Here is a 26,077-nt window from a genome sequence, read left to right as displayed (position 1 = left end):
AGCTTTCTTCTTTTGGAGATGTCTAAATACGTTTCTGTATTCTGCACAGCTCCCATTCAGAGCAAGAGCACAGAACCGGAGACTGGACGGAGGCTTCAGATCTACAGCACCAAGAACTGGAGTCCAAAGTGCAGCCAGAAGGAGCGCAGAGTTCTGCTGATGGCAACTCTTCATCCTCTCTTCTCCTCGCTTCTTCCTCGACTCTTTCCGATCCTCCACAGCCGCCGGAGGAAGCTGCTGATCGGTGCACGCAAGTCAGCAAATCACTAGATGCGTCTTCATGTGTCGAAGCGCCAAGAAGCAGCAGCTCCACGTCGACAGAGATGGCGTTGAGCGATTCCAACGTGCAGAGCGAGCAGCAACCTGAAACCACATCACAGAGGCAGGAGCAGCAGGCGTCGATGAACACCACCGACGAAACGTGTGAGCAGCAAACTGTGCAACTTGTCAAAGAGGTGAGATTAGATTTACAGCTGCACCGCGGTGAAGGAAAGCCACGATAAATTGTGACAGGAAACAACTGAATGAATAAATAAAAAGATGAGTGAATGTTGCCCTTTCTCTGCAGCTGGAACAAACACAAAGGGAACTGTCTCGACTCCAGCAGATAAACAGGAATCTGCAGGATGAGCTACAACTAGAGAGAGAGGCTCACTCACACCTCTCTCCACAGGTACTGAGGACTATTTGAGTCTTAGCTATCAATTCCATCCTTCAATTTAACATTTTGGTTTGTTGTTTTATGATTAATTTTCCTAATTTGTGTTTTTTTTTGTCCTTCAGAACAGCACCAACTCTTCAGAGCAAGCTTTGGCTTTAAAGCGGCTGCAGAAGATGAACCACGACCTCCGCTCCGAGCTTGAGGCGCTAAAGGCGAGCCAGGAGGAAGCCCGAGAGGCGGAGCTGCGGCGGAGGGTCGACCTCTTGGCCCAGCAAGCGCAGCTGCTGGTTACAGGTGATGCCACGGCTCTCGCACAAGCCCACCTGGAGAAAGACCGGCAGCAGTTTCAGGAGCAGCAGGCGGAGTGGGAGCGTTGCCTGGCCTCCCTGAAGACCCAGCTGAACAGCGCCGAGGAGCAGAGGAAGGACACCGAGGTGCACTTGATGCAGCTGCAGCAGGAGTTGGAGGGTCACCAGCAGGAGGCCGAACAGCTGCGGAGTCACCTGCAGGAGGTGACGGCTCAGCTTCGCGCCAATGAGGAAGCGCAGGCTCAGAAAGATGCTCGGCTGCAGAAGCACCTCGCGCTCCTTCAGGAGAGTCAGGAGAGAGAGCGGAGGAGCTTGTCCGCCAGCCTGGCACAAGCTGAACGACACTCGCAGGAGCTTCAGGAAAGGCTGGACAGGGCTGAGCAGCAGGTGGACAGCCTGAGTAAGAGTCAGACGTGGACGAGGGAGATTGAGGAGGCCCAGCGGCAGCTTCAGGAGGAGCTGGCGTGTACGGTATCCGCCGTGCAGCACCTCCAAGAGGACAGGGAGCAGCTGGACCGCCGCTGTCAGGAGCTGCAGAACCAGCTATCAGAGGCGGACAGGGAGGTGAGCCGGCTGCAAGGCCGCCTGAAAACAGAAGAAACGCACTACTACAATCTGGAGCACTCGTATGAGAAGGTTAGCGAGGAGCTGCAGCTGGCGTTGGGGAAGGTGCAGCAAAGGGAGGCAGAAACACAGGAGATACGGGAAGGCTACGAGAGACAGCTGGACTGCAAGGAGCAAGAGCTGAGCGAGGTTTTGTTGAAGATGGAAGTGTTGGGTAACAGTCTGGAGGAGACGGAGGTGAAGCTGAATGACGTGTTGAAGGTTTGCACCTGTGACCCCTCTCAGCAGAAGTCTGTTCAGCAAGATGAGAGACAAACAGCTGCAGACGAAATCAGGTCAAATGATAGTTACAGTTTGTCAGAGCACGTAAGAACACGCTCACGGTCAATCGATGCATCGTTCCAGGGCGATATCAGTGCCGGAGACGACCCAGAGAGGTTTATATCTCTGATCCAGCTACTTGAAACCAAGCTGTATGTAACGGAGGAGAAACTCAGGGACATCACGCAAAGACTGCAGGAGCATCAGAGTCACATCAGCTGCCAGGACCCGCACATCTGCTCCCAGCTGACCCAGAGCCGAGCGACTGCTCAGCACCTCAGTCTGCTGCTCCACAGTCAGGCCAAGCAGAGCCAGCGCTTTGCCCAGGAGACGGAGGGTCGCTCCCGGATGCTGGCCGGCAGGTTTCAGGTGGCGCTGAACATCGTGGAGGTCTGCAGGGAGAGGATCCACGCTACTCCGCTTAACATCCAAGACCTCGAGAGGCAGCTGGCCACCGTGGCTGCCTGCCTTCAGCAAGGGGAGAAAGACGCAGAGAAACAGCAGCGCGAATCACAGAATGTATGCAAAGGAGGAGGAAAGATTCTCAGTGGTGAGATCTTAGCGACGTCATTGGAGGACATGGGAAGCGTTGAGAAGTGTTTAACGAGGGAGCTATTTGTAGTAGAAAAGATGGTGTCTGTGCTCCAGAGTCAGCGCGGTGTCAGCCAGATAACCTCAGTGTCACTGGAGGACGGTGGAGACGTCACACGCAGGTACAAAAACATAATCTCCCAAAGATTAGCTCTAAAAACAGAAGGAAGGACGGCGACGGAGCCTCTAGAGAGTGCCATCAGTAGAGTCTGCGCTGAAGCAGAGCTCGTTTATGCCGCCTTAAAAGTTCAGCAACAACACGAGAGCGTGACTCCGGTGAATAAGCAAGAAGATTGTGCGTCGAGTGTGGCGGACATCAGTCCTTCAGAGTTGGTTTATTATGAGGACCAAGGGCAGGGAGATGACTCAGGTTCAGAAAAATCTGGTAAAAAGAAGGACAAGAAAACAGAGGCAGAGAAAGAACCAGACTGGTTAGAGAGACTCGTATCACGGCTGCAAACGAGGTCCAGATTCTTACGCCAGCTGTGCCGGGAAGTCTCTGATAATGGCAGTGACTGTAGCGTGGATCACAGTGTGGAAAATACTTCTGCAGCTGACTTAAATTACATGCAAGAGCAGGCAAAGTTAATCTATTTATCAGATAGGATATACCTGGATTTGGAGGAAGAGCTTCAGCAAAATGAGAACAAGCTGCAAGCTCTCTACAAGGAGCAGGACCTCAGCTTAACCGATGAGCAAGAGGCTTTGAATCAAACCTTATGTCAGCTTCAGGACGACAACAACGCACTCAGAGAAGAGTTAGAGCGCGCCGAGCAAAAGATAATGTCTGCGGAGACCGGGAAGCAGAGACTCCTGGAGGACATACAGAAAGTTGAGGATTACCACAAGGAACGGATGCAAAAGCTGGAGACGGAGTTTCAAGAGAAGATCAAGGAGCTGCAGCAGATCCACGAGGACGAGATGAAACACCTGCACGGTTACTACACCAAAGAGAAACAGACCAATACCTGCAGGGAGAAGCCTCATTTCATGGAGGAAGAAACGGAGGAAGAGTTTAGGATCCAAATGCTGGATGCTCAGCAGAAAAATCTGGAAAAGCTACAGGTAACAAAGATTTGAAATATAAAAATCTGTTTCTGAATGGGGTGGCATGGTGGTACGGTGGCAAGAAGGTTCACTGGTTCCTTTCTATGTGGTCTTTGCATGTTCTCCCTGTGTCTGCGTGGGTTCTCTCCAGGTTCTCCAGCTTCCTCCCACCGTCCAAAGACATGCTGGTTAGGTTCATTGGTGATTCTAAATTGGTCGTAGGTGTGAGTGTCTCTCTGTGTTAGCCCTGTGATAGACTGGAGACCTGTCCAGGGTGGACCCCCCCTCTAGACCAATGACAGCTGGGACAGGCTCCAGTCCCCCTGCGATCCTTCACAGGACAAGTCTGTGGAGACATTCCAGCTCTGGTAGACTAGTGGTGATGCATTTATTTGTCTGCCAGCATTGATTGGTTTGCAAGAGCTGCAGACAGAGGAAGAGTAAGAAAGAAAGAAAGAAAGAAAGAGTCGAGAAACGAAAGTTGCTAATGTAACCTGGGTTCTATGAAATATTATTTTGCAAGATCCGGAGAACATTTTGCAAGATATTCCAGAGAAATTTATACAAAGATCCTGAAAATTTTTTTTTGCTAGATCTGGAGAACGCTTCGAGTCATTCCCCAAAAAATTGTGGAAGGTTTTGCGAGATCTAAAGAACAAGAAATTAATTTAACTTTAGTCATTTGGATGCAGTTGAAATATCAACTATGCATACTCGGAGAGGCTGATTGAGTTTTAATTTTAAGATTGGGGTCAATTACAAATGCATCAGAAGAAATAGTTTCCACATAATATATTTTTTCTTTTGTGGCTCCATAAAAACTAATCTATAAACACTCAAAACTACTTTTTTCCCCCATTCTTATGCAGACTGACAACTGGTCCCATATTTCTTTAAACAACGTGCAGATGATGTTAAACCACAGTGTTGTTAAGTATTTAATATTCACCGTCACGTCGCACGTTATCCCCAAACAGAAATGGATGCAGATAAATTGGGGAAGTTTGCATTTCCTGTCAAGTACAAGACAATATTGCGCAGCAGGTGTTGTAATAAGTTTTCAGAACCTCCACAAATGCGTCCTGAAAACCAGCCAATCAGACGGACTTTTAGGGAGGGCGGGGCCTTAAAGAGACAGGAGGGGCTTCAAAACAGATGATGTGGGTTAAAATCATGTAAATTTGTGATTTGGTTCCTGAATAAGAAAACAGAGCTATGAAAGTAACCTAATATTACATTTATAACACTCTAATGTCAAAACAGGCCTCCTGCGATCAGGAGCTGACAGCTGTGGAGGACATGAACAGGAAAACGATTGAAGACCTGCAGCAGCAGCATCAGGAGGAGGTGGCTGAGCTCCTGAAGGAGAAGGAGCAGCTCCTGCAGGAGGAGACGGCCGCCACGATGGCAGGTAAAGGAAACACGTTTAATAAAACGTTCCGAGTGATCTGAGTGATTTAACGGCAGGAAAAGTCTACTGAATGCAGGGTTTTCTTTCTCACAGCCATCGTAGCGATGAGGAGAGCCCACAAACAGGAGCTGGAGAGGAGCCGACAGTGTCAGCTGATCAGGGAGAGCTCGGACGCCGCACAGCTCCGCATCCAATACGAGTGAGTGACTGTTTCACCCTGTTACTGCACCATTTATTCCAGGGTTACTGTATTATACTAAGAAGTGTTCTTCTTCACTCCTCTGGCAATATACTTATAGTACTTGTAGTTTATTCTAGCTAATCTGCATTGCTTGGATCTTTCTTCTGTAAAGTGTAGCTGCAGCACATTGAAACTCAAACGTTGACAATTTCCCGTAAGAACTTAAACTTTCCGTACGCTTTAACCGGATGCATGTTGCTTCGTCTTTTCAGAATCTCTTCTAAAACTCTCCACAGGAAGGAGATCCAGCTGCTGCACAAGGAGCTGGAGGTGCTGTCGGTCCAGCACGCCGAGAAATGTCTGGAGAACTCTCAGCTGAGCCAGGAGCTGCAGGACGAGAGGAAATCCACCGCGCAGTGCCAGAAGGAAAACCAGGAGCTCAAGAGGAAGCAGGTAGAGACTCTGTCAACGCTCACGTCTCAGCTCGATAAGAGAAAGGATGAAGCCTCTTTTGATTTTGTCCTTTCTCTTTCTGTCCTCATGTTTAAGAGGGAGGCAGAGGAAATGTCTCAGCTGCGTTTGTCTCTGAACGGGAAGCAAACGCACGTCGACGCTCAAGTAAACAGCTTCTATGAGATGGAGGTAAGAGTCTAGAAAACAAAGAGAGGGTAAATCCTGCTTCTGTAATTATAAATCATTTTAAAAGCTATCTATCTATCTATCTATCTATCTATCTATCTATCTATCTATCTATCTATCTATCTATCTATCTATCAGGTGATCCTGCGGGCGAGGGAGGCAGAGATGCAGTTTCTCAGACAGGAAGCTCGTTCTCTCAGAGAAGAGCTGAAGATTGCTCGGATGGTGCTGAAACATCTTCAAACCTTCGCGTTTAACTCCATCATCTATTCTTCAAGAATTATTTTCCATTAACTGTGTGTGCGTGTGTGTGTGTGTGTGTGTGTGTGTGTGTGTTTGCGTTGCAGGACAAACTATACGCCCAGAATAAGCTGAAGGCTCTCTATGCGAACCGCCAGGAGCGCGAAGATTTCACCTTCTCCACGTGGTCTGCAGGCAGAGACGCTTCGAGACAGAGCAGCAGTGAGACTCTAAGTTAACTTTAGATTACCTGCACGAACCTCCGGCCGTGAGAGAGAGAGACTCATTATTACAGATTCTTCTTATTTTCCTCAGAGGACTCAAACGACGCCGCTCTCCGCAGGAAACCTGAGAAAGCTTCACTCATGCGTCAAATAGTTCGATCAAAGGTAAAAAGTTAGACTTTGACATTAGACAGACTTTAATCATCCACAAGGGAAACACTCCATATACATAGAGGACAAGAATCTGGTGAACAACTTGGTCTCATGGTGCTCAGAGAACCACCTTCTGATCAATGCAGCTAAAACCAAGGAGATGGTAGTGAATGTCTGGAGGTCCAGGCTCCACCTGCAGCCTGTAACCATCAACAGGGAGTGTGCAGAGGTGGTTCAGACCTAGAAGTACCTGGGTCTACATCTGGATCACAAACTGGACTGGTGGGCTAACATAGACTCAGTCTACAACAAAGGGCAGAGACGTTTCTGTTTCCTCAGGAGGCTAAGGTGGTTTAATATCTGCAGGAAGCTGCTGGACATGTTCTACCAGACTATCGTTGACAGTGTCCTCTTCTACGCTGTGGTGTCCTGGGGAGGCAGCACTAAGAAGAAGGAGGACACCTCACGGCTGGACAAGCTGATCCAGAAGGAGGACTCTGTGGTAGGGACAGAGCTGGAGTCCCTGAACAAACTCTGGTCCATCACGAACAATGTCCACCACCCTCTACAGGACACCATAGTCAGACAGAGAAGCTGGTTCAGTGACAGGCTGCTGTCTCTGTCCTGGGATGAATGACGTCCTGTAGCGTTCACTGTGGGAGTGGAGCTGGATCAGTCTGACATCTCCAACTAACTTCCAATAACATGTCCAGCCTTTCGGATCAATTTGTCCATCCTACTTATGTCCTTTCTGCTGGTGCTGCTCCCCCAACAAACCACAGCAAAGACTGGTAGAAAGTCTCCAGCAACTTGTTGCATAGGTTGAAAGACCTGATCTTCCTCAGGAACTAGAGTCTACTCAGGACCTTCTTGTCCACAGCATCACTGTTGTCCCTCCAGTCCAGTCTGCTGTTCACATGGACAATAATTCAGGCTTTCATCTTCTCCTTTCATCTCCTACATTTCTTTATTTTTGTGTCTTTCTTCATCCTCCAGAGTCTAAAAGAGGGCCTCTCCATCCAAGAACGAACGAAGCTGTTTGAGTCGTTGTGATCCCAAGAAGATGAAGACGGTTGAAGTTACCACCAGAGGGAGCAACAAGCACAGGATTAGTTTCTTTTCTTCCTTTTTCTAAATGAGCCTTTATTCCATTTAAAGTGTTTAAAACCAGTGAATAGTGTATTTGATATTTACATATTTGGTTTATAGCTCAGTACAGTGCACAGTGATTGGATAGTTTAATTGTATAATTATTAAAAAGCCAAATAATAGGAGTGTTTGTTTTACTGACAGCGTTCAATAAAGTGTTTGAATAAGATTTCTGTATTTTTGAAGTATTTAGAACCCTTTACTTAAGTTCAAAGGACCAAAGCAGTAACTTAAAAATAAAAATAAAAAGTGAAATTAAATTAAATTTAGTAAAAGTATCTGCTGATCTTTTATATTTATATTCTGACATGATTAGATTAAGGCGGCCAGGTGATGCAGTGGTTAGTGACACTGGCCACCCTCTGGATCGATAATGGGCCACTTCATTAGGTACACTAATGAATATATTCTAATATAACAGTCCTGCGATAAATCTAATCTTCATGACAGCTTTGGTTTTAAATAACCGAGAGAGCAGCTGATTCTACTGTGTTTTCACCGAAGGAGGCTTTGGCTTGAAGCACGACTGATTTGACACATGTTCCTATTATTTTGTCATCACTGGTCTACATCCACCATCCTCCAGAATGATCATCCAGTTGAATCACCACCTTTCTGAGGCTGGTTCTACATTAGAACAAGTCATGTAGGAGGATTTAGAGCAAGAATCCTAAAATTAGGGTTGTCAATAGATTAAAATATCTGCTGAAGAGGTTGACGCTGGTTCTGATAGAAAGGAGTCAGAACGCTCAGTGGATCACAGGTTGGTTTAGTTTGGGGCTGTGTAGCTGCAGACCAGTCAGGGTGTCCATGCTGACCTCTGACCTCTGATGAAACCTCCTACAGTGGATCAGAACTAGACCACGGATATATGTCGTGGATGGACGGGTGGTGGAGGATGCTCCTACCTAAGCATTGCTGCAGGCCACGTCGACCCTGATGGCATCTTTCTTCCTGCCACAAAGCAAAACAGTTGTTCAGGACATCTGCGGATTTTCTGGGCAAACAGGTCTGATCCACCTCTTAAACTTAAAGCGGGACTTAAAGGAAGTGCTGCTAATGTCTCAATTCCAGATACCACAGCACACCTTCAGAGGTTCAAGTGGTCACAATGTTATGGCTGATTGTTGTGCACTGTAAATGTTAAGTGATTTCTTAGGATATCAGCATTTAAAAGGAACCCTGAAGGAGAGATGATGCAAAAAGAGACTCAGATATATGTTACCGCTCGCCTCAGGTGACCCCTAAAGATTATTTTTAGTAAACCTCTAAAGTGTTTAAAGGAAAGCTTTACAGGGGTGTCTTCTGACTGTACTCTCTGGAAACACGGCTCTTTATCCCCAGCAGCTCTGGTTTCTGTGCACGTTACAAACCGCAGCTCTCGGTGCAGAAGGCCTAATCTCGATCTCGGTCTCTTCGGAGTCACATTCCTAAAGAGGAACATCGCACCTCGTTAAAACCCAACACTCGTCTCTCCTTCCCTGTGACTGCTGCTGCTGCTGCTGCGTGTGAAACTCCGGTCATGTGAGCCGCCGACACTTCTGAAAGAGCAGCGCCGATTCTTAACCTTCTCCATCATCGTGGAGGGGACTCGGCACCTGTGGGCTTTATTATTTGTGGCGGAAAGCTGCTCCAGAGTCTTTCCGTTGGGAAAAAACGGCTCGATTATGATGCGCAGGACGTTTGAGCTAAGAGCTAATGCTAAGCTGACGTTTAGCATACAAGACATCTTCCTTTAACAAACCAGATAATTTCTTTCTTTCTTAATTATAAAGCGGCATTTACCCACGTTGCCACATGTTGACTAAAGTATAATTCTCACTGGAAGAATATGAACTTTAGTTTGTTGTTGCATCCCTTTCACGTGGGAAGTTGTGGGTTTTCGTGCACACCTGCAGGGCTTGTTCGGAGCCGAGCTGCCCCACAAACTCATGACTGATCAGCGGCTCACGTAGAACCACCAGAACACAGGTGCACCTGCTTCAGGCTGTAAAAATAAGTGGCCCATTTAGCCATGCAAAGATCAATTACCGCAGCCGGTGCAGAGGCTGCTCCGACCCTCGAAGTGCAGCCCTCGTCCTCCACGATCCCCTTCACTCGTGTGTATTTATTGACAGCTCGTCTTTTCCTCTCTGTGTTCCAGCCTGAAACTTGTGTGGTGTTATGAAACCTGGTCCAGAGGCATGTGACCTACATGCAACTTGTTTGCTCAAACTCAGATTTGTCAGTGTTTCCATGACAATGGATGAATCCCACAACGTTCACCTAAGACAAATATAAATTTGGCACCGGTGTTCGTTTGGCAGCACCAGCCTCGGCATGGAGGACGATTGGTTTTTTTAGGGGGAAACTAGCAAACTCTGAAATGTTTCTGGAAAGTAAAGCAGGAAGTTTGGTTTGTGGGCGGCACAGTAGGTTCCGGGTTCGAATCCGCGCCGGCTGGTTCCTTTCTGTGTGGAGTTTGCATGTTCTCCAGCTTCCTCCCACCGTCCAAAGACATGCTCGTTAGGTTCATTGGAGACCTGTCCAGGGTGTACCCCGCCTCCAGCCCCCGTGACCCTTCACAGGACAAGAAGATTACAGAAGATGAATGAATGAATGAGTTTGCTTTGTGCAAATAAATGTTTTTGCTGAGGTGCAACTCAGTAACAAACACCTTTAACACCTAATGAGCCAGAAGATTTTTTTTTTTTTTATCTTTTCAGCAAAACCAGACCACAATGCCAAGCTAAACATTATTTGTGGTCAGAAAAATGTGCACACACGTTCACTTTCCACTTGTTCGAGGCAGAATCCTGGAATAATTAGTTTGGTGACTGAGTGCAGACGTCGCCGCACAGTAAGAGCGACCTGGATTCAACCTCCAGTCCTTCCTCTCTCTCTCTCTCTCTCTCTGTAATGTACTTTATCATTAGTGGAGGAGTTTCACACCAACAACTGGAGCAGGAAGGTTCATGATCAGCCTTTTGAGAAAGTCTTCTGAGGACAGTGTTTCTTTATGTTGGGTGGGTGAACGACGCCACTCCTCAACGCTCACGGGCTGAGGAGTGGCTGCCAACAGAGACTCTGTACAACACGTCTTCTTCGCGTTTGTTGTTTCTCTTCCTGGTGTCCAGAACGGGCCTGCAGCCATTTTTATTGGAAGTTTATCTGGTGAAAATTTTCCATAAAATGCTTTTTTTCTGCAGTTTGAGAAGAAGAAATCTTAGAAAAAGACAAAGATGTGATGCATAAACAGAAAAAAAGACTGTAAATGCTGAAAATAATCAGGCTATGTTATATATTTATCCTTTACCCACTTCCTTTCTTTGCACAATGGTGAATGCAACTGTTAACAGGAGAGAGCTGCATGGATCCCTCGCGATAACCTCGCCGTAACTCTTGATTCAGCGGTCTGAAAGGTGATCGAGCGCGACCGAGCGCTGCATCCCGTACGGGGCTGAATGCGGTGGAGCCTGGCCCACTTTGTCCTGCCGCAGCGAAGGCGGGGGCCTTTTTAAATAACTCGCTGGGTATCGGCTGGGCTCTGGACTCGCTCTGTCCCCATAGCACACTTCACATCCCCATCTGGTCTGCCACCCCCTAACTGAACCCAAAACCTATTTACAGGCCTGACATCACGGTTTATATCGTACATTTACAGTCACGCCACAAGAACATGTCATTATAATCATAATAATTACAGTTAGAACAATATCTGCTAAACCTTTTACTAAATGTCCTCGTGTCTCTGTGGCCACCTCAAGTCGGATCATGTTGTACGCGCTACTCTTGGTTCAGCGAACAGACATCCAGCAGGATTAATCCCCACATAACTGAAATATTATTTCCTATTATATTTTGAAAACTGATATGGAGACCAGCTCGGCTTGACCCGCAGTAGCCTCTGGTGAATCTGAGCTGCAGGAATCTTGTTTTTGTCTTGTGAAACGCACACTTCCAAACACCTGGCCAGGTATTTCCAAACAGGTGTGAGCTCTCTGTCCTATGTGTCCTTCCAAATTGCATTTAAAAACCCTACCACTGCACGTGTCCCGACTGAATTATCTCAACAATTATACAACGGATTTTCATGAAATTTGGTGGATGTATTTATGCAGTTCTGTGCATAAATAATAGTGACTTTGATGATCCTCAGACTTTAAACAGCACCAGCATTACTGGTCACGTTAAATCTTCAACTCACTCAACGCACCTCAATCATCTTCCATTTAGAACAATGCTTTTCATGTTTTAGACATATTTCTACTACTTCTAAGAATTTTCGCGTCTAGCGCCAACATCATCAGCGAAATTTAATTCGTCCAATGCTTTTTTATTTGTCCCCAAACACCTTTAAAAGCGCAAAACAACCACTCTGAGTTCATGGTTGAGTAAAAACTAATTTTGGGTCCGCGTTGAAAAAACTACAGTTCCACTAATGACCACTAGAGGCTGGCTAATAAAAGTGAGTCAATCCCCAGAGACCTCCATGTTAAAATGTCCAGATTTAAACCCGTTTACAGCTTGGTACAAAAACAGGTATGGTCTCCGTAGCTAATTTCTACATTCATATATTCATAACAAGTGTACAGGGTGACATTTTATACAATTAATCAGGGTTGAATGTCTACGAAGGCTCTCAAGCTGGAAAAGGGGAAACTGGACTCTTTCTTGAAGACGTCTTATCCAAGTGCTCATTTCTAAAAGACTGGTGAGGAGTTGGGGTTTAAACTGGAACATCTGTGGGTGTTGCCCACCTGAAACTCACGTGACTATAGTCTGTTAATGACCAGATACTCACCTGTAGATTCCTCCAAGGACAGGTAAGTATGAGGGTTGCCCTTATTTCACCCTGTTCTTTTTTATCAAAGGGGAAATTAAATGTGTTGGTCCTAGTACTGCAAACTATATTAGAAATAGCAACTTTGCTTAAGTCAAATATTAAAAAGATTTAAGAAGTTTATTTTTAGTAATTTCTACCTAGCTTAGTTGCTAGCGAGTTGCCATTTTGAAGTGGTTGGATCCTTCAGCTACTGATGGAAATGAAATGGAAAGGCACGTCAAGGCCGTTATAAACTTGCTCTTGAACCGAAACGTTGCGGGAACCGAGCAGTGGTATCGCTACGAGTGGAAGAAATGGTGGAGCCGGTGGTTTGGGGAGAAGAAACTGAACTTAACTGACAGAAATAGTAAAGAAAAATGTGATGACTCGTGTCTTCAGTCTCCCCTCACACTCCACCTCTTTGAACAGTTTTGAATTAGTCGGGAGTTAGTCGGGCAAAGATGGAGACGACCGGAGACACCACCGCTGAGCTTCAAACCCTCTCGTTGTGGAGGGCTCGTCCATCTTTACGTCCAGTCGGTGGGTTCTGCGTACAATATCTGAGCTGTGTACTGCGTCTTTTAAATAAACCACATGAATAAACATCAGACAAGTGAGTGATGTTCAGCCTACATGGGCTTTTCAAGGTCCGGCATGTTCACCAGGAGCTGCTCTGATTTCTGACTGCGTCAAGATGGACCCCACACCACCCACTCTGTGATCTGTTTGCTTTCAGTTGGAACATAAAGATTAACATTACAGACGTGTGGAGTCTTTTTCCACAGATGATCACATGACAGATACATTTCCCTTCTGGGCTGAACCCAGCATGTGTTTGGGCTGAAAGTGAGATTGACAAACAAACCCCCCCCCCCCCCAAAAAAAGAGACCTGCACGCCCCGGCCTGCGTCGGACACACGGCAGTCCTGAATAAACCGGTTGGTTCTTTCAACGCTAAGCGATGATCAGCTGACCATCAACACGTTGTAGGGGAAGAGCACGAAGTCTCCAAATGCCAAGTATCTACAGTGACACCGTGAAAGGGAGGGGGAGGACTGGAGCTGAGCAGTGAGCAATGGTTCACTAGATGTGGGATACAGAGTGGGATCTGCAGCAGAACAAGATCAGATGGCACAGATACTGAGAAACTGAGAGACACGTGGAAGAAGAGAGACTGCCGACTGGCCATGACTCTAAAATGAGCTGTGAGGAATTGATTTTTTGATTGGATTGGACCCAGCAGGCCATGCGAGCCCTATATTCATTTAATTTGGGAGAGCTGTGATCTAGACGTTGGGCTATTTCCAGGGTCAGAAATTACGACTTCAATTCTTCACTAAAGTCATCTTTGCGTCTGTTTCTGATCAGCGGGATCTCTGTGGAACTTTGGAGCTCTTGATAGCAGGGATTGTAATGCTCTCCTCATCTGGTGGAGAACGAGGCGTTTTAAAACTGGGAGGCAGAGACATGAAGACATGAGGACACTCCGCGGCCATTTACTTTCCTGCCTCGGGAGGATAGAGTGGTTCTACCCATAACGGAGGAAAAGAGGTGAAGGAAGCCCGAGGGGGGAAAACATGCAGCAGTTTGGCTAGAAAGCTGGGACATTAAAGGGAAGAAAAGGAAAGTTGGAAATCAACATTTACTGGCGACACTTCCACACAAGGTAAGCTGAAAACTTGTTTTGTGTGATTCAGATTCGGTGAGAATAGTCAGCAGAGAAAACGAGTCCTCGCTGCTGCTCCGGCGTGAAGATCACAGCCCAGCAGGCAGAGTGTGGCTCCTGAGACTCAAAAATATTAGATATTAATATCCACTCCTGCCTCCTAGCAACTAGACCACAGAGAAAGAGTGTGTAAAAAAACACTCTTGCAGATATGCAAAGACAAAGATCGTGGAGTCTGAATGCATGCACCTATAGAGTATAAACGATGGGACCTTCATGACCTCATTAAAACCCTTTACATCTTCTGACTCTTAATCTCGAAGCAACACAACGAAACGTAATTATCTCGAGGATCTCTTTCTCACCCGCCAGTCAACGTTGTGGGGTTAGGGTGGGTTAGGGTTAAGGACAAACAACATAATCAGGATCCGCCATGACACAAAATTGTCTGAACTCTAGATGAGACCCTTTCCTTCTAAGACGTCACAGCTTCTTGTTTTACAGCATGAAGCGAGTTCCACTGGAGCAAACTGCTGCCATGTCATATGAGTGGAAGCTTTAGTGATAGTAATACCATGAGATTCATGACCCTTTCCTACTGCTGTTTGTCCATCTGTTGGTCCACCAGATATCTCCATAAACTATAGGAATGTACAGAGTGGTCAGTTAAGGTTCTCAGTCAGCCATGTCATGGGATATCCACAAAAAAACAAAACAAGCTGAGACAACTGGACTTGTAGAGTTTCTTTTGGAGACGTTTCATCCAAGTCTTTGGTTCTAAAAGACTGATGAGGAGTTGAGGTTTACATAGGAACATATGTGGGTGTTGTGTTGTCCACCTGGAACCCTTGGTTTGTCAATAATGGTACAGATACAAATGGTTCCCAGAGATTCCCCCATGATAACATTTTCTTTCTAGTGACGACTATTTAATGGATTTGGTGCAAATTGGTTCAAATTTCACGTTGACCTTTCACCTACCACCATGACCACGATGGTTTGTGTAAAAGCTTGGTTTGTGCTCGACGTTGTAAGCGTTTACACTTGGTGTACTGGCTGTACCGTCTTGTATTTACTAAAATACGAGTTATACGCGCCATCGTCAGGTCTCTTGAGTTTCTGGACTAGAACCGAGCTGCTCACGTCGGAGTTGGAGCTATCAAATGCAAATCACTGCAACAGCAAAGAGAGAAGACGTCTGAGAAGGTGTTGCATAGGACGCTGAAGGAGGAGAACTTTTTTTGCACGTCAGGCTACGATGGAGAGTCGATGCGCAAACGTTTAGCTTCGCAGGTTAGCTTTTACCACGAAGCTGCTAGCATGACCGTCAAGTCAATATCTGTTTCCAGAGGTGTCCTGGGTTTGTTGGTGTGATTTAATTTTGAATTCTGCAGGAGGGAAGATTTAATTAATTCCAGAAATTTTAAATTATAAATTTTAGGTCTAGTTTAAGCGGACGTAAACCCAAACCCCAAAGCTTACTACTGCTGCTTATTCTATCAATAAGAGCTTAGGGGTCCAGATAAAATTCCCCGAAGTGATCCGATCGATTTCCGCCATCGACCCGTTTGTGTGTGAGCCCACATCTCTACTATTATACCCAGTTTTCTGCCCCATATTAGTTTCCAGTTCGGCCTCACAGGGGAATCACACCGCCTCATCACAGTATTCCAGTGACTCCAGCAGTCGTGCCAGCTGGAGGAAATAGAAGATACGTCACATAAAATGGCAGGGCATTGGATTAGCCGGCTATTTCTGTAACTTGTTGATCAGTGGAAGATGTATTGTATATACCGGAGCATTTCCAAAGCAGCCAGGGGAAAACAGGGCTTTCAACACTTTGACCTTTATGTATTAACTCTGAATATGTAACAGTCAGCTTCACTGTGAATTAAATCCATCAGTTGTAGTCAAAGGAAAAGGGAAATTAACAGTTAAAAGTCCTGAAGCTATTAAATGTGACAGTGGATTACTCTAAATAGAAATAGAAAAGTCTTTATTGTGATTGTAGACATGATACAACGAAATTTCTATTCTTAAAACGTGCACTCACAGACAGAGTAATAAATATGAAATGTATTGCACAGGTGTTTTATCGTTGCTGGTTGTGTTTCTTGGGGAATGGCTGGATGGCTTTGGGGAAGATTTGCGATTTGTTATGGACCCGTATCAACTCCCAGAGGGCAAGGGGTCAGACAGGTGGTGACCGGGGTGAGAAGAGTCCTCCATGATGTTTTTCTTCCCTTGAGAGGCAGTGGACATCTACAGTGTCATGGAGTGAGGGGTAGAGGGCGGTCTATAGACTTGTAGTCACCATTGGACATACCCAGAATCGATCCTGGAAGCAAGACAAGCTGCCTTGTCTACAAATTCATACGTTGTGGTGGAAAGTTTGTCTGGACTCTCTCAGTTGAGAACTGATTATACTCCTGCTATCAAATCATTTAGTTGGGGCTTTATGTGGTGATAGTGCCATGAAGTTAGTTGACGCTGAGGTATTTTTTTCTCTATATCAGTGTAAACACGTCCAAAAATATATCAGATCCACATTCTGGGAAGAATTTAGTTTTTAGGATTTAGGATTTAGAAAAAGCTCGCACATTACATTAAAGGAGAACTACTGTTTTTTACAACCTGGATCTTATTTCTAGCATAAAATACCATTTTTGTTTCATTTGCACTAGTTCAGGAGATAATTAGATCAGCGTATATCCATATAGCGTGAATGTTGAGGGGAAAAAGATATACAGCCTCTAAATAACACATTATCTGCCATGAAACTCGTTCATTTCACCAATATTTAGTTATCGTACGCTAGCGCTATTCCCCGTTGAGTCTGGAGTTACGTGTTATCATCATCCGGGGTCTGTAGATTGACCTACTAACCTCTGACCTGGATGATGTCTTCTGGTTCGTCCACAACCTCAGAATCGGAAAAATATTCAGCCATGTTGCAAAAAAACTATCAGTAGTAAATTACAGGTAAACAACATCATTGTCTTTGGGTTTGACTTATAAACACTTATAATTTCTAGTTTAAACAAATTAAATGCACAGTTGCTCTTTATGATTATTTATATTCTGCCTGTTCTACCTTTCCAGGAGTCTACAGCCGACGCTGAGTCCTCCTGTGAGCCTGGTCAGGTTTGTATGAGCCGGGCTGATAGCGTGAAGCCCTGTGGCTGTGCTCCACTGAGGCATGAGCGTAGGCAGAGCCCACCACCACCACCAGCAGCAGCAGCACCACAGCTTTTTGTCCTGTGAAGAGGAAGGCCTGAGACTGAGTACCATGCCTGCTGTGGGCAGCTTTGGCAATGGCAAGATCCACACGAGGCGCAAATACCACAGCCGCTTCGTCAGCAAGGGCGGCCAGTGCAACATCCATTTCTCCAACATGGATGAGAAGTCGCAGCGGTACATATCGGACATTTTCACCACCTGCGTGGACATCCGCTGGCGATACATGTTCCTGCTCTTCAGCCTGGTGTTCGTGGTGTCCTGGCTGATGTTCGGTTTGGCGTTCTGGGTCATCGGGCTCCTACACGGTGACATGGACCACCCGGCGGGGGATGACACTTTTGTTCCATGCGTCACGCAGGTCAGCACCTTCGTGGCGGCTTTCCTCTTCTCTATTGAGACCCAGACAACCATTGGTTATGGAGCTCGCTACGTGACGGAGGAATGCCCCGCTGCCGTCTTCATGGTGGTGTTTCAGTCTATCATGGGCTGCATCATTGACGCCTTTATGATCGGCGCCATCATGGCCAAGATGGCGAGGCCCAAGAAGCGCGCGGAGACGCTGCTGTTCAGCCACAACGCCGTGATCGCGTTGCGTGACGGGAAGCTGTGCCTCATGTTCAGAGTTGCCAATCTAAGGAAGAGCCACATTGTGGAGGCTCATGTGCGAGCTCAGCTGGTGAAGCCCCGCTACACGGAGGAAGGCGAGTACATCCCGCTGGATCAGCTCGACATGAACGTGGGTTACGACAAAGGCACGGACCGCCTGTTCCTGGTCGCGCCGCTCACCGTCATACATGAGATCGACGAAGAGAGCCCGCTGTTCGGCATCAGTAAGCAAGATCTGGAGGCATCCGACTTCGAGATAGTGATCATACTCGAGGGACTGGTGGAGGCCACGGCGATGACGACTCAGGCGAGGAGCTCTTACCTGCCCTCCGAGATCCTGTGGGGTCACCGCTTCGAGCCGGTCATCTTCGAGGAGAAGAGCCAGTACAGGATAGACTACGCCTACTTTCACAAAACCTTCGAAGTGCCGTCCACCCCGAGATGCAGCGCCAAGGACATGGAGGAGAGGAAATTTCCAACATCCGGCGCCAACTCCTTCTGCTACGAGAACGAGCTGGCCTTCATCAGCAGGGACGAGGAGGACGAGGGAGACGTGGAGAAAGAGCAAGACAGGAAGTGTTCATCGGAGTCGACGACTGCCGGACGCGACGAAGCATCTTCCCGCAGAGAGTCAGAGATTTAACCTCTGCTTGTTTTGTCGTTTTCGGACGCAGAGCGGTGTGACATGGAGGTCCCGTGACTGTCTCTGCTGACACGAGGACCGCCGCTGAAGACATGGACCAGCGCTACAGATCACTATCATACCAGGATAAAACTTTAATTGGATAAACCTTTTTTTGTTTTGTTTTCCTGAGATGGTTTTTGAGCTTTACCACATGCAAACATGATCCAGTTACAGACGGCAGTAATAAAAATGCATGATGATAACATAGTTTTGTATAAATACTTGGAGACATGTCCAATAGTTTTGCTCCTCAGATCGTAGAAGATGTCTCCAGGATCATCAAAGTGAATTTTCATCTCAGTGAATTTGCCTCACATGAACAAAAAGACTTTAATATATTCTATATATTACACAACGTCATACATGCAGCTAATTTACAGACGTGGACTTCAAGAGACTCAACATTTTGAGACGTTTGACAGTTGATGAGAACTCATTTCTTTCAGAAAACTTTATGGCTTTGAGAGAACTCCTATCAAACGATTAATTGGTTTATTTCTGTTGGATATTATAGCTGCACCTGTCAAGCTTTAAACCATCACAACGGTTTGTTTTTTAACGCGAGGACGGCGTCTCCAATATGCAAATACTTTTGGCATCAATGACCAACAAGTAGAGACAGTGTGTTCGTCTGTATTCTAACTACCGATATTCCACAAAGGTTTAGCTTTAGCTCACAAATCACAAGCAACACAAAGGGTTCAGGTTCAGTTTAAGGAGTGTTTATTATCTCAGGTCATTTAGGTTTAGATTTATACTTTCTGGAGTAGAAACCAACACAACACCGGAACAGATCATACTACACTGTAGATGTGCTCGTCGGCAGAGTTGCAGCTTGTCAACAAGCAAGGGAGGCAGCTGGTTGGGGCCTCAGGTCTGTAGGAGGCCCCTGAGGGCTGGCAGACTTTAAACTACAGCAGTGGGAATGTGCTACATTTGCATTTTCAATAACAGTAGACACACCCCTCAAGGGGCCCCCACCTGTCAAGACAAACTTTAAACTACAGCAGTGGGAATGTGTGAATTGTTTGATGACAGTAGGAGACCTCCTAGAGTAGTGGCAGTACACTAAGTTTTCAATGACAGTAGAAACCCCCCTTAAGCGGCCCCCATCTGACACAACAAACTTTAAACTACAGCAGTGGCAGTACGCTAAATTTTCAATGCCAGTAGGAGACCTCCCAGAGGGGCCCCACTTGGACAAAGTTTAAACTACGGCAGTGGCAGTTTGCTAAGTTTTCAACGACACTAGAAAGCCCACTAAAGGGGCCCCCACCTGACATGACAAAGTTTAAACTACAGCAGTGCCAATGTGCTAATTGTTTGATGACAGTACGAGACCTCCTTAATAGGCCCCTACCTGGACAAACTTTAAACTACAGCAGTGGCAGTACGCTAAGTTTTCAGTGACAGTAGAAACCTTCCTTAATTGGCCCCCACCTGTGACGACAAACTTTAAACTATACCAGTGGCAGTTTGCTAAGTTTTCAATGACAGTAGGAGACCTCCCAGAGGGGCCCCCACCTGGACACACTTTAAACTACAGTAGTGGCAGTACGCTAAGTTTTCATTGACAGTAGAAACCCCCTGTAAAGGCCCCCATCTGACAACAATAGGACAACTCCTTAATGGGCCCCCACCTGGACAAACTTTAAACTACAGCAGTGGCAGTACACTAGGTTTTAAATGACAGTAGAAACCCCCGTAAAGGCCCACATCTGACACAACAAACTTTTAACTACAGCAGTGCCAATGTGCTGATTGTTTGACGACAGTAGGAGACCTACTTAATGGGCCCCCACCTGGACAAACTTCAAACTACAGCTGCGGCAATGTGCCAAGTTTTCAATGACAGAACATTAAGGTCTGTAAAACCTCTTCAGATATTTTTGCACGGTTGGTGGTCTGAGCTGAAGGTGCAACCGAGTCTGTGTTCGAAATCACAGTCATGTTTAACCACCTCTGTGACTAGAAGCCTAAGACACGACACATGCATTTGGAGGAGAAGTCTAATTAAAGTCATCTGAAATGAAGCCCCGTGTCATGAAGGACCCGCGGGGCTCAGTGAGGAGTAATTCTGTGTCACATCTGTTCTCTGCGTGGAATCAAAAGGCTAACCCCTAAAAATATATATGGACCGAGAGGAAAGCCCAGCTCTGAGGATGAACTGTTGATATCAACCCTATTTACTAAAGATTTCTAAATGTTAGATATTTTTGTGACTTGAGAAATACCCTGTACTTCTTGGTTTCATCTTTATCACACGGCTACATACGATGATTTATGTTTAGTAAAATTATAAATCTCCACATCATAAAAAACAAACATGCATAAATGTAGTTCCTATTAAATCTGTTGATTTCATGTATTTCATGTTGATTTCTTTTTTTTTTTTTTTCTGTTATTGTTCGGAGATAAAGGTTTCAGGTCAGACTCCTGCTCTCATTTCCCCTCCACATTTGTCACGCCAAAAGCTCCATGTGGGTTAACTTCTACACCTGACTGCCATTTCAGCAACAATTCAACACATTTGTATTAATATATTTATCGCTGACTCGTGCTGGAAATATCAGCGCGTTCTAGAAAAACAAATGGAGGCTCCTCTGCCATTAGCACCAAGATCAGGGTCAGAAGCTTCCTGCATGTGAACGAGGCGTAAATTTGTACATTTGTTCCGGCTGACGCTGTAAATAAATAGTTTTTTTTTTTCTTTTATTGTTTGACTGGATATTCATTCTATAACAATAGAAGTGTCTCATTTCTTGTTCAAATCGAGGAACTGGAGATACTTTCTTTGCCTACAGGGATTGGACGCTCGAACGTCTTGGATCTCTTCTCGCCGTCTTCCACTAAATTAATTTGAAGCTATTGGTTTTGGTTTCTCCTGGCAGGGTTTGGTTAAAATAAATAAATAAATAAAATGCACTTACAAATGGGAAGAAAAAACACAATAAAATATGTTTGACAAAGCCAACAGCTTTTCCGTTTTGCTTCACGGACGTCGGACAGAAACCAGAAACTATACACTTGGACACTTATGACAACTTGTTGATTTTCACAAAGGATTAATCAACTTAAGGAGTCAATAACAAACTTGTAGAGCCCCTTGAAGACGTTTCATCCAAGCCTTCAGTTCTAATAGGTTGGTTAGAGGTCGGGGTGTAAATAGGAACAGATCTCCACCTGAAACTCAAATGACTAGAGTCAGTTAATGAGCAGAGACTCACCTGGAATTAGAAGACTCTGTTGTTCACTGCTAGGCATCTTGAGGCAAGTATTGTTTTTGATGTTATATAAATAGAATAGAATTGAATTAATTTAAATGGGGGGTCTTAATCCACTTGTAACAGGATCTGTACTTGCACTGATGTCAAGAATCTGAATGAGAGAGCGGAAAGGATTGTAATTTATAGTCGTTGCTTGGTGGATCAGTGTCTGGTTGGAGGTCAGAGGTTTCTTCTTGCATATATGCTGATCAGTCACAACATTATGACCACCTTCCTAATATTGTGCAGGTCTACCTCGTGGTGACTCATCAGAGAATCAACATGGACCTTCTGAGGGTGTCCTGTGGTGTCTGGCCTCTGTGGATCATCCCACAGATACTTGATCAGTTTGGGATCCAGTGAATTTGGAGGCCAGGTCAACACCTTGTGCTGTTCTTCATGTTTTTTTTTTTTAGTTGTTCCTAAAGTGTTTTTGTGTGTGTGTCTGTGTCAGGCTGCATCCTGCTGGGGATGTCTGCTGCCATCAAGGAGTGTCATTGCTATGGGGTGGGGGTGTCTGGTCTGGTCTAGGTGGGTGCTACATGTCTAAGTAACATCCACACCAATGAATGCCAGGTCCAGAAGTTTCCCAGCAGAACATTGAACTGTCACAAGATGGTTTAAATGTTATTCACTTCTCCTGTCAGTGGTCATAATGTTGTGGCTGATTGGTGTGAATACATGTATGTAAATATACAGATGAATATGAACGTGTCAAATGTCAGTTTATTTAACTTAAACCGCCCTGAGCCTGTGAGCTAACCTCCAGGGTGTTCTCTCAGATTAAAGTCTTCCGTTCCCAGTGCTGCATCCTCTGAGATGTGAAGCGCGACGGGCGCAGGGCTGAGAATAAACCTGGACGCCTCCCACCCACTCTGCGGTGTTGGAGGACGAGAAGCCGCGGAGGGTCCTCTGTCTTCCAGCACGCAGAGTGGGCCGGCTGCCTGAAAGGAAAACACGGCCTTAATTGCAGAGGTTCCGTTTCTTCCCTCGGCTGCTGGGAGGAGGAGGAGGAGGAGGAGGAGAGTGAGGAAATAAGAAGGAGCAACACAGGCAGGCAGACGTTTTTTGGCACAGGATCGTATCAGTTGTTGCATCTTGAAAGTTTTAGGTTTTCAAAAGAGTGGAAATATATACTGTATATATTTCTGGAGCGTGGATATTACATAACCCCTTCCACCCTCAACTGGGCCCAGGCAGTATCTGTTATTAAAACCATCAAGTATTATTATATTAAAACTGCACAACTGCCTTTTTAAGTTCCTCATATCAGGTAAATGATCTCACGTATCTTATAGTGACACCAAATGGAACTGAGCTGACACCTGAGCTGAGTCAGAAGGTCAAAATCCAAGTACTTCAGGTGGTTTTATGTGTTTCATATGAGAAAATACTAAAAAGTTGATTTTTTTACAAACTGCAAATTGTGCAGAACCCAAGGTGAGACATTAGTAAAAATTGTCCAAGGTACGTTTGGTGCATGAACAACACGGTATGTCAACAAAAGCACGGCATGGTGGCAGCAGCATCATGCTTTGGACTTTAGTGGAGGTTGAGGGAATCATGAAAAGATCCGAGTAGCATCAGGCACAGAAGTATCCAGAAGACAACCTGAAACACTGGCTGCTGGACTCTTGAAGACGTTTCCTTCAAGTATTAAGATCGAAATGACCGGTGGAAATTTGGGTTTTAAATATAAACTTAAATCCAGGGTCGTGCACCACCTGAAATCATGTTCTCGTTCTATAAAAATCCATTACTGGCCAAAGACTCCAGTCCCAAACTCTGGGTTCTTTGACTAAGTATTAGTTTATGGGTGTTCACATTAATGCATTTGTGTTATTCTACGTTCCCTCTAATCTAACAGGGTTGTGTGAGCTTTTAATATCCGATGTAAGCTCCCAAACTCTGATGTGATGAAAACTTAGACTCAGTTAAAGTTTCCATGTGGAAAATAAAACAACGTCCTCATCCTGGATCCATGATAATCAAGACCAAGAACAAATTCAACACCGTGGCGTCTTCTTAATATTATATTGCAGCTCCTCTTTCCGTAAGGGGGCGTCGTATTATTCTTCTCGAGGGGTGTGATCAGCCTGGAGGTTAGGGAGGTGAACTGGTGAATGGAAGATCACTGCTTGGAGATAGCCGCCCTGTCTGGGAAGAACCGAGAGAGGAAATCAGGACGGAGTGGACTGTAATTTAAACTATCATCTAAGTGATCCATGAGGAGCTGTGCAAAGAGAACACCGTGTGAATTTTTTATTATGTAAAAAGGAACAAAAACAAAAAAGCTTTTTGAACATTTAGAAGGAACATACTGTAGCATGTGTAAGAAAATCTGGAAGATACTTCACAATAAAAGTCTAATCGTAAACCACTGTGTTTAACTGTTTTAATTCACTAATAAACTGTAAAATAAATAAAATAAAATAAATATTTTTCTACAGAAAAACATATTGTCAATAAAAATATTTCAGTTATAGTTTGAAACTGTAAAATAAAACAAATTAGAAAAAATGTATGCTGACCATGTATTACAACTATAACATAAAATAAAATAATACATAAAAGAAAAAGAAAAGACAAGAAATATTTTTTCTACATCAAAACATATTTGAATAAAAAATATTTTACAGTTACTTTAAACTGTAAAATAAATAGACAAATTCTTAAACTAAAATATAAAATATAATTTTAACAAATATTTAATCCTCATAGGAACAAAAATAAAATAAATATTTTTTTCTACATCAAAACATACTTGAATAAATATATTTTGCAGAGTTCAGTTATTTATATATAAATCGCTTCATACTGTTGAAATATTTTAAACTGTAAATAATAAAATTATAAATTAATAAATAGAAAATAAAATGAAATAAATATTTTTCTACATCAAAACATATCTGCAATAAAAATATTTTACAGTTACTTTAAACTGTAAAATAAATAGACAAATTCTTAAAATAAAATATAAAATATAATTGTAATAAATATTTAATCTTCATGTGAACATATTTGAATAAATCATTTCATACTGTTGAAATATATTAAACTGTAAAATAAATAAAATAATAAATAGAACAAAAATAAAATAAAATAAATATTTTTTTGAAAAATTATTTCATACTGTTGAAATTCAGTGTAAATAAAATAAAATAAATAAATAAATACAATGTTACTATTGTGTTATAAAACATTAAAATGATTTATCTTTCAGTAGATACTAATTTAATATTCAGTGAATCAGACCAATGACGTAGATGTGTTGTCATTTGTGCCTGGAGCCCTAAAGCAGGCGTGTTACCCTCTGAAGAGAAACCCCCGGTTTGAATCCCGCTTTGTCCGGACCGTCTGAAAGCTCTGCTGAGACAGGTCAGGTCAATATCACTGAGACATACTGTGTGATCATCTGTCTCTCCAAGTTATTTTGCCCATGGAGACATTCGTCTCCAGCTGAGCACATCACTCAGTAGGATACTTGCTGCTCCGGGCCTGGACTCCTGCAGACGTTCAGTATTTGATTACAGCAACAGGCCGATTGGATTACAGCGGGCACTGACTCAAATACCGACGGCAAACACAGAGCAACCGGAGAACTTCCTGCTGAGGATGAACGAGCCGAGCAGAGGGACGAAGAGGCCAGGGCCACAGAGGTAATCTGCTGCAGGAAGCAACAATACTGTAAATATCAGAAAGTCATTTATTCATCTAATGTTTAGAATCAGCACATGTATTTAACTTAGAGACTGATTACATGTGCTGTTTCATGTTTTTATATGAAGCTAATTATTCTGATATCAGAACTGTCTCTGTTATTTATTCCTACTATCTGAGTAATATTTACAGTTCCTAATTAATGTCATTAATAATTAATAATTATTTTAAGATCTGAACTGTTGCTGTTGACCTGCACCTTCTTCAGGAACCTCTGTGCTGCCCTCATGTGGTGCTTTAACCTTTTAACAGGCAAGAATAAAAACCTCCTGGATCAGATCAGATCAGACTGATGGATGAGGAGTAGAGGGTCTGGAGGTGGTCTCCTTTAATGATCATCTAATAATAAATTCCATCTGCTCCACGCGGGGTAAAACCATCAGGAGAGGAGTCACCAGGAGAAACATGGAGGCAGAAAACTAGATGAACCAAGATGGAGTCCGTGTGGACAGAGACGATGGAGACGTCTCCTTCTTCTTCTTCCTCCTCCTTTCATTTTATTTGTCCCCGTCCTCCACTCCTTCAGTCTCCACGTCCACCTTTATTTTCCTCTCCTTCCTCCCTCTTCCTCCTTTTCCTCTTTCTTCCTTGTCATTGTTTT

The 26,077-nt window shown here is 44.5% G+C and overlaps 1 protein-coding gene across 1 annotated transcript; it reads left to right on the top strand.

Moving 5' to 3' along the window:
• Positions 1–16,812: 16,812 nt before the first annotated feature.
• Positions 16,813–18,448, top strand: LOC311506750 (ATP-sensitive inward rectifier potassium channel 12-like; the record flags this gene model as incomplete). Its single annotated transcript, XM_084570816.1, has 1 exon — positions 16,813–18,448. Exon 1 carries the CDS (start codon positions 17,159–17,161, stop codon positions 18,446–18,448), a length of 1,290 nt encoding a protein of 429 aa, XP_084426942.1. The 5' UTR covers positions 16,813–17,158.
• Positions 18,449–26,077: the final 7,629 nt, after the last annotated feature.

Source organism: Chelon labrosus (genome assembly GCF_963514085.1).
Source record: "Chelon labrosus genome assembly, chromosome: 21".
Classification (NCBI taxonomy): Eukaryota; Metazoa; Chordata; class Actinopteri; order Mugiliformes; family Mugilidae; genus Chelon; species Chelon labrosus.
Note: the sequence above shows the minus strand (reverse complement) of the source record. Positions and strands in the feature narration are given on the sequence as shown.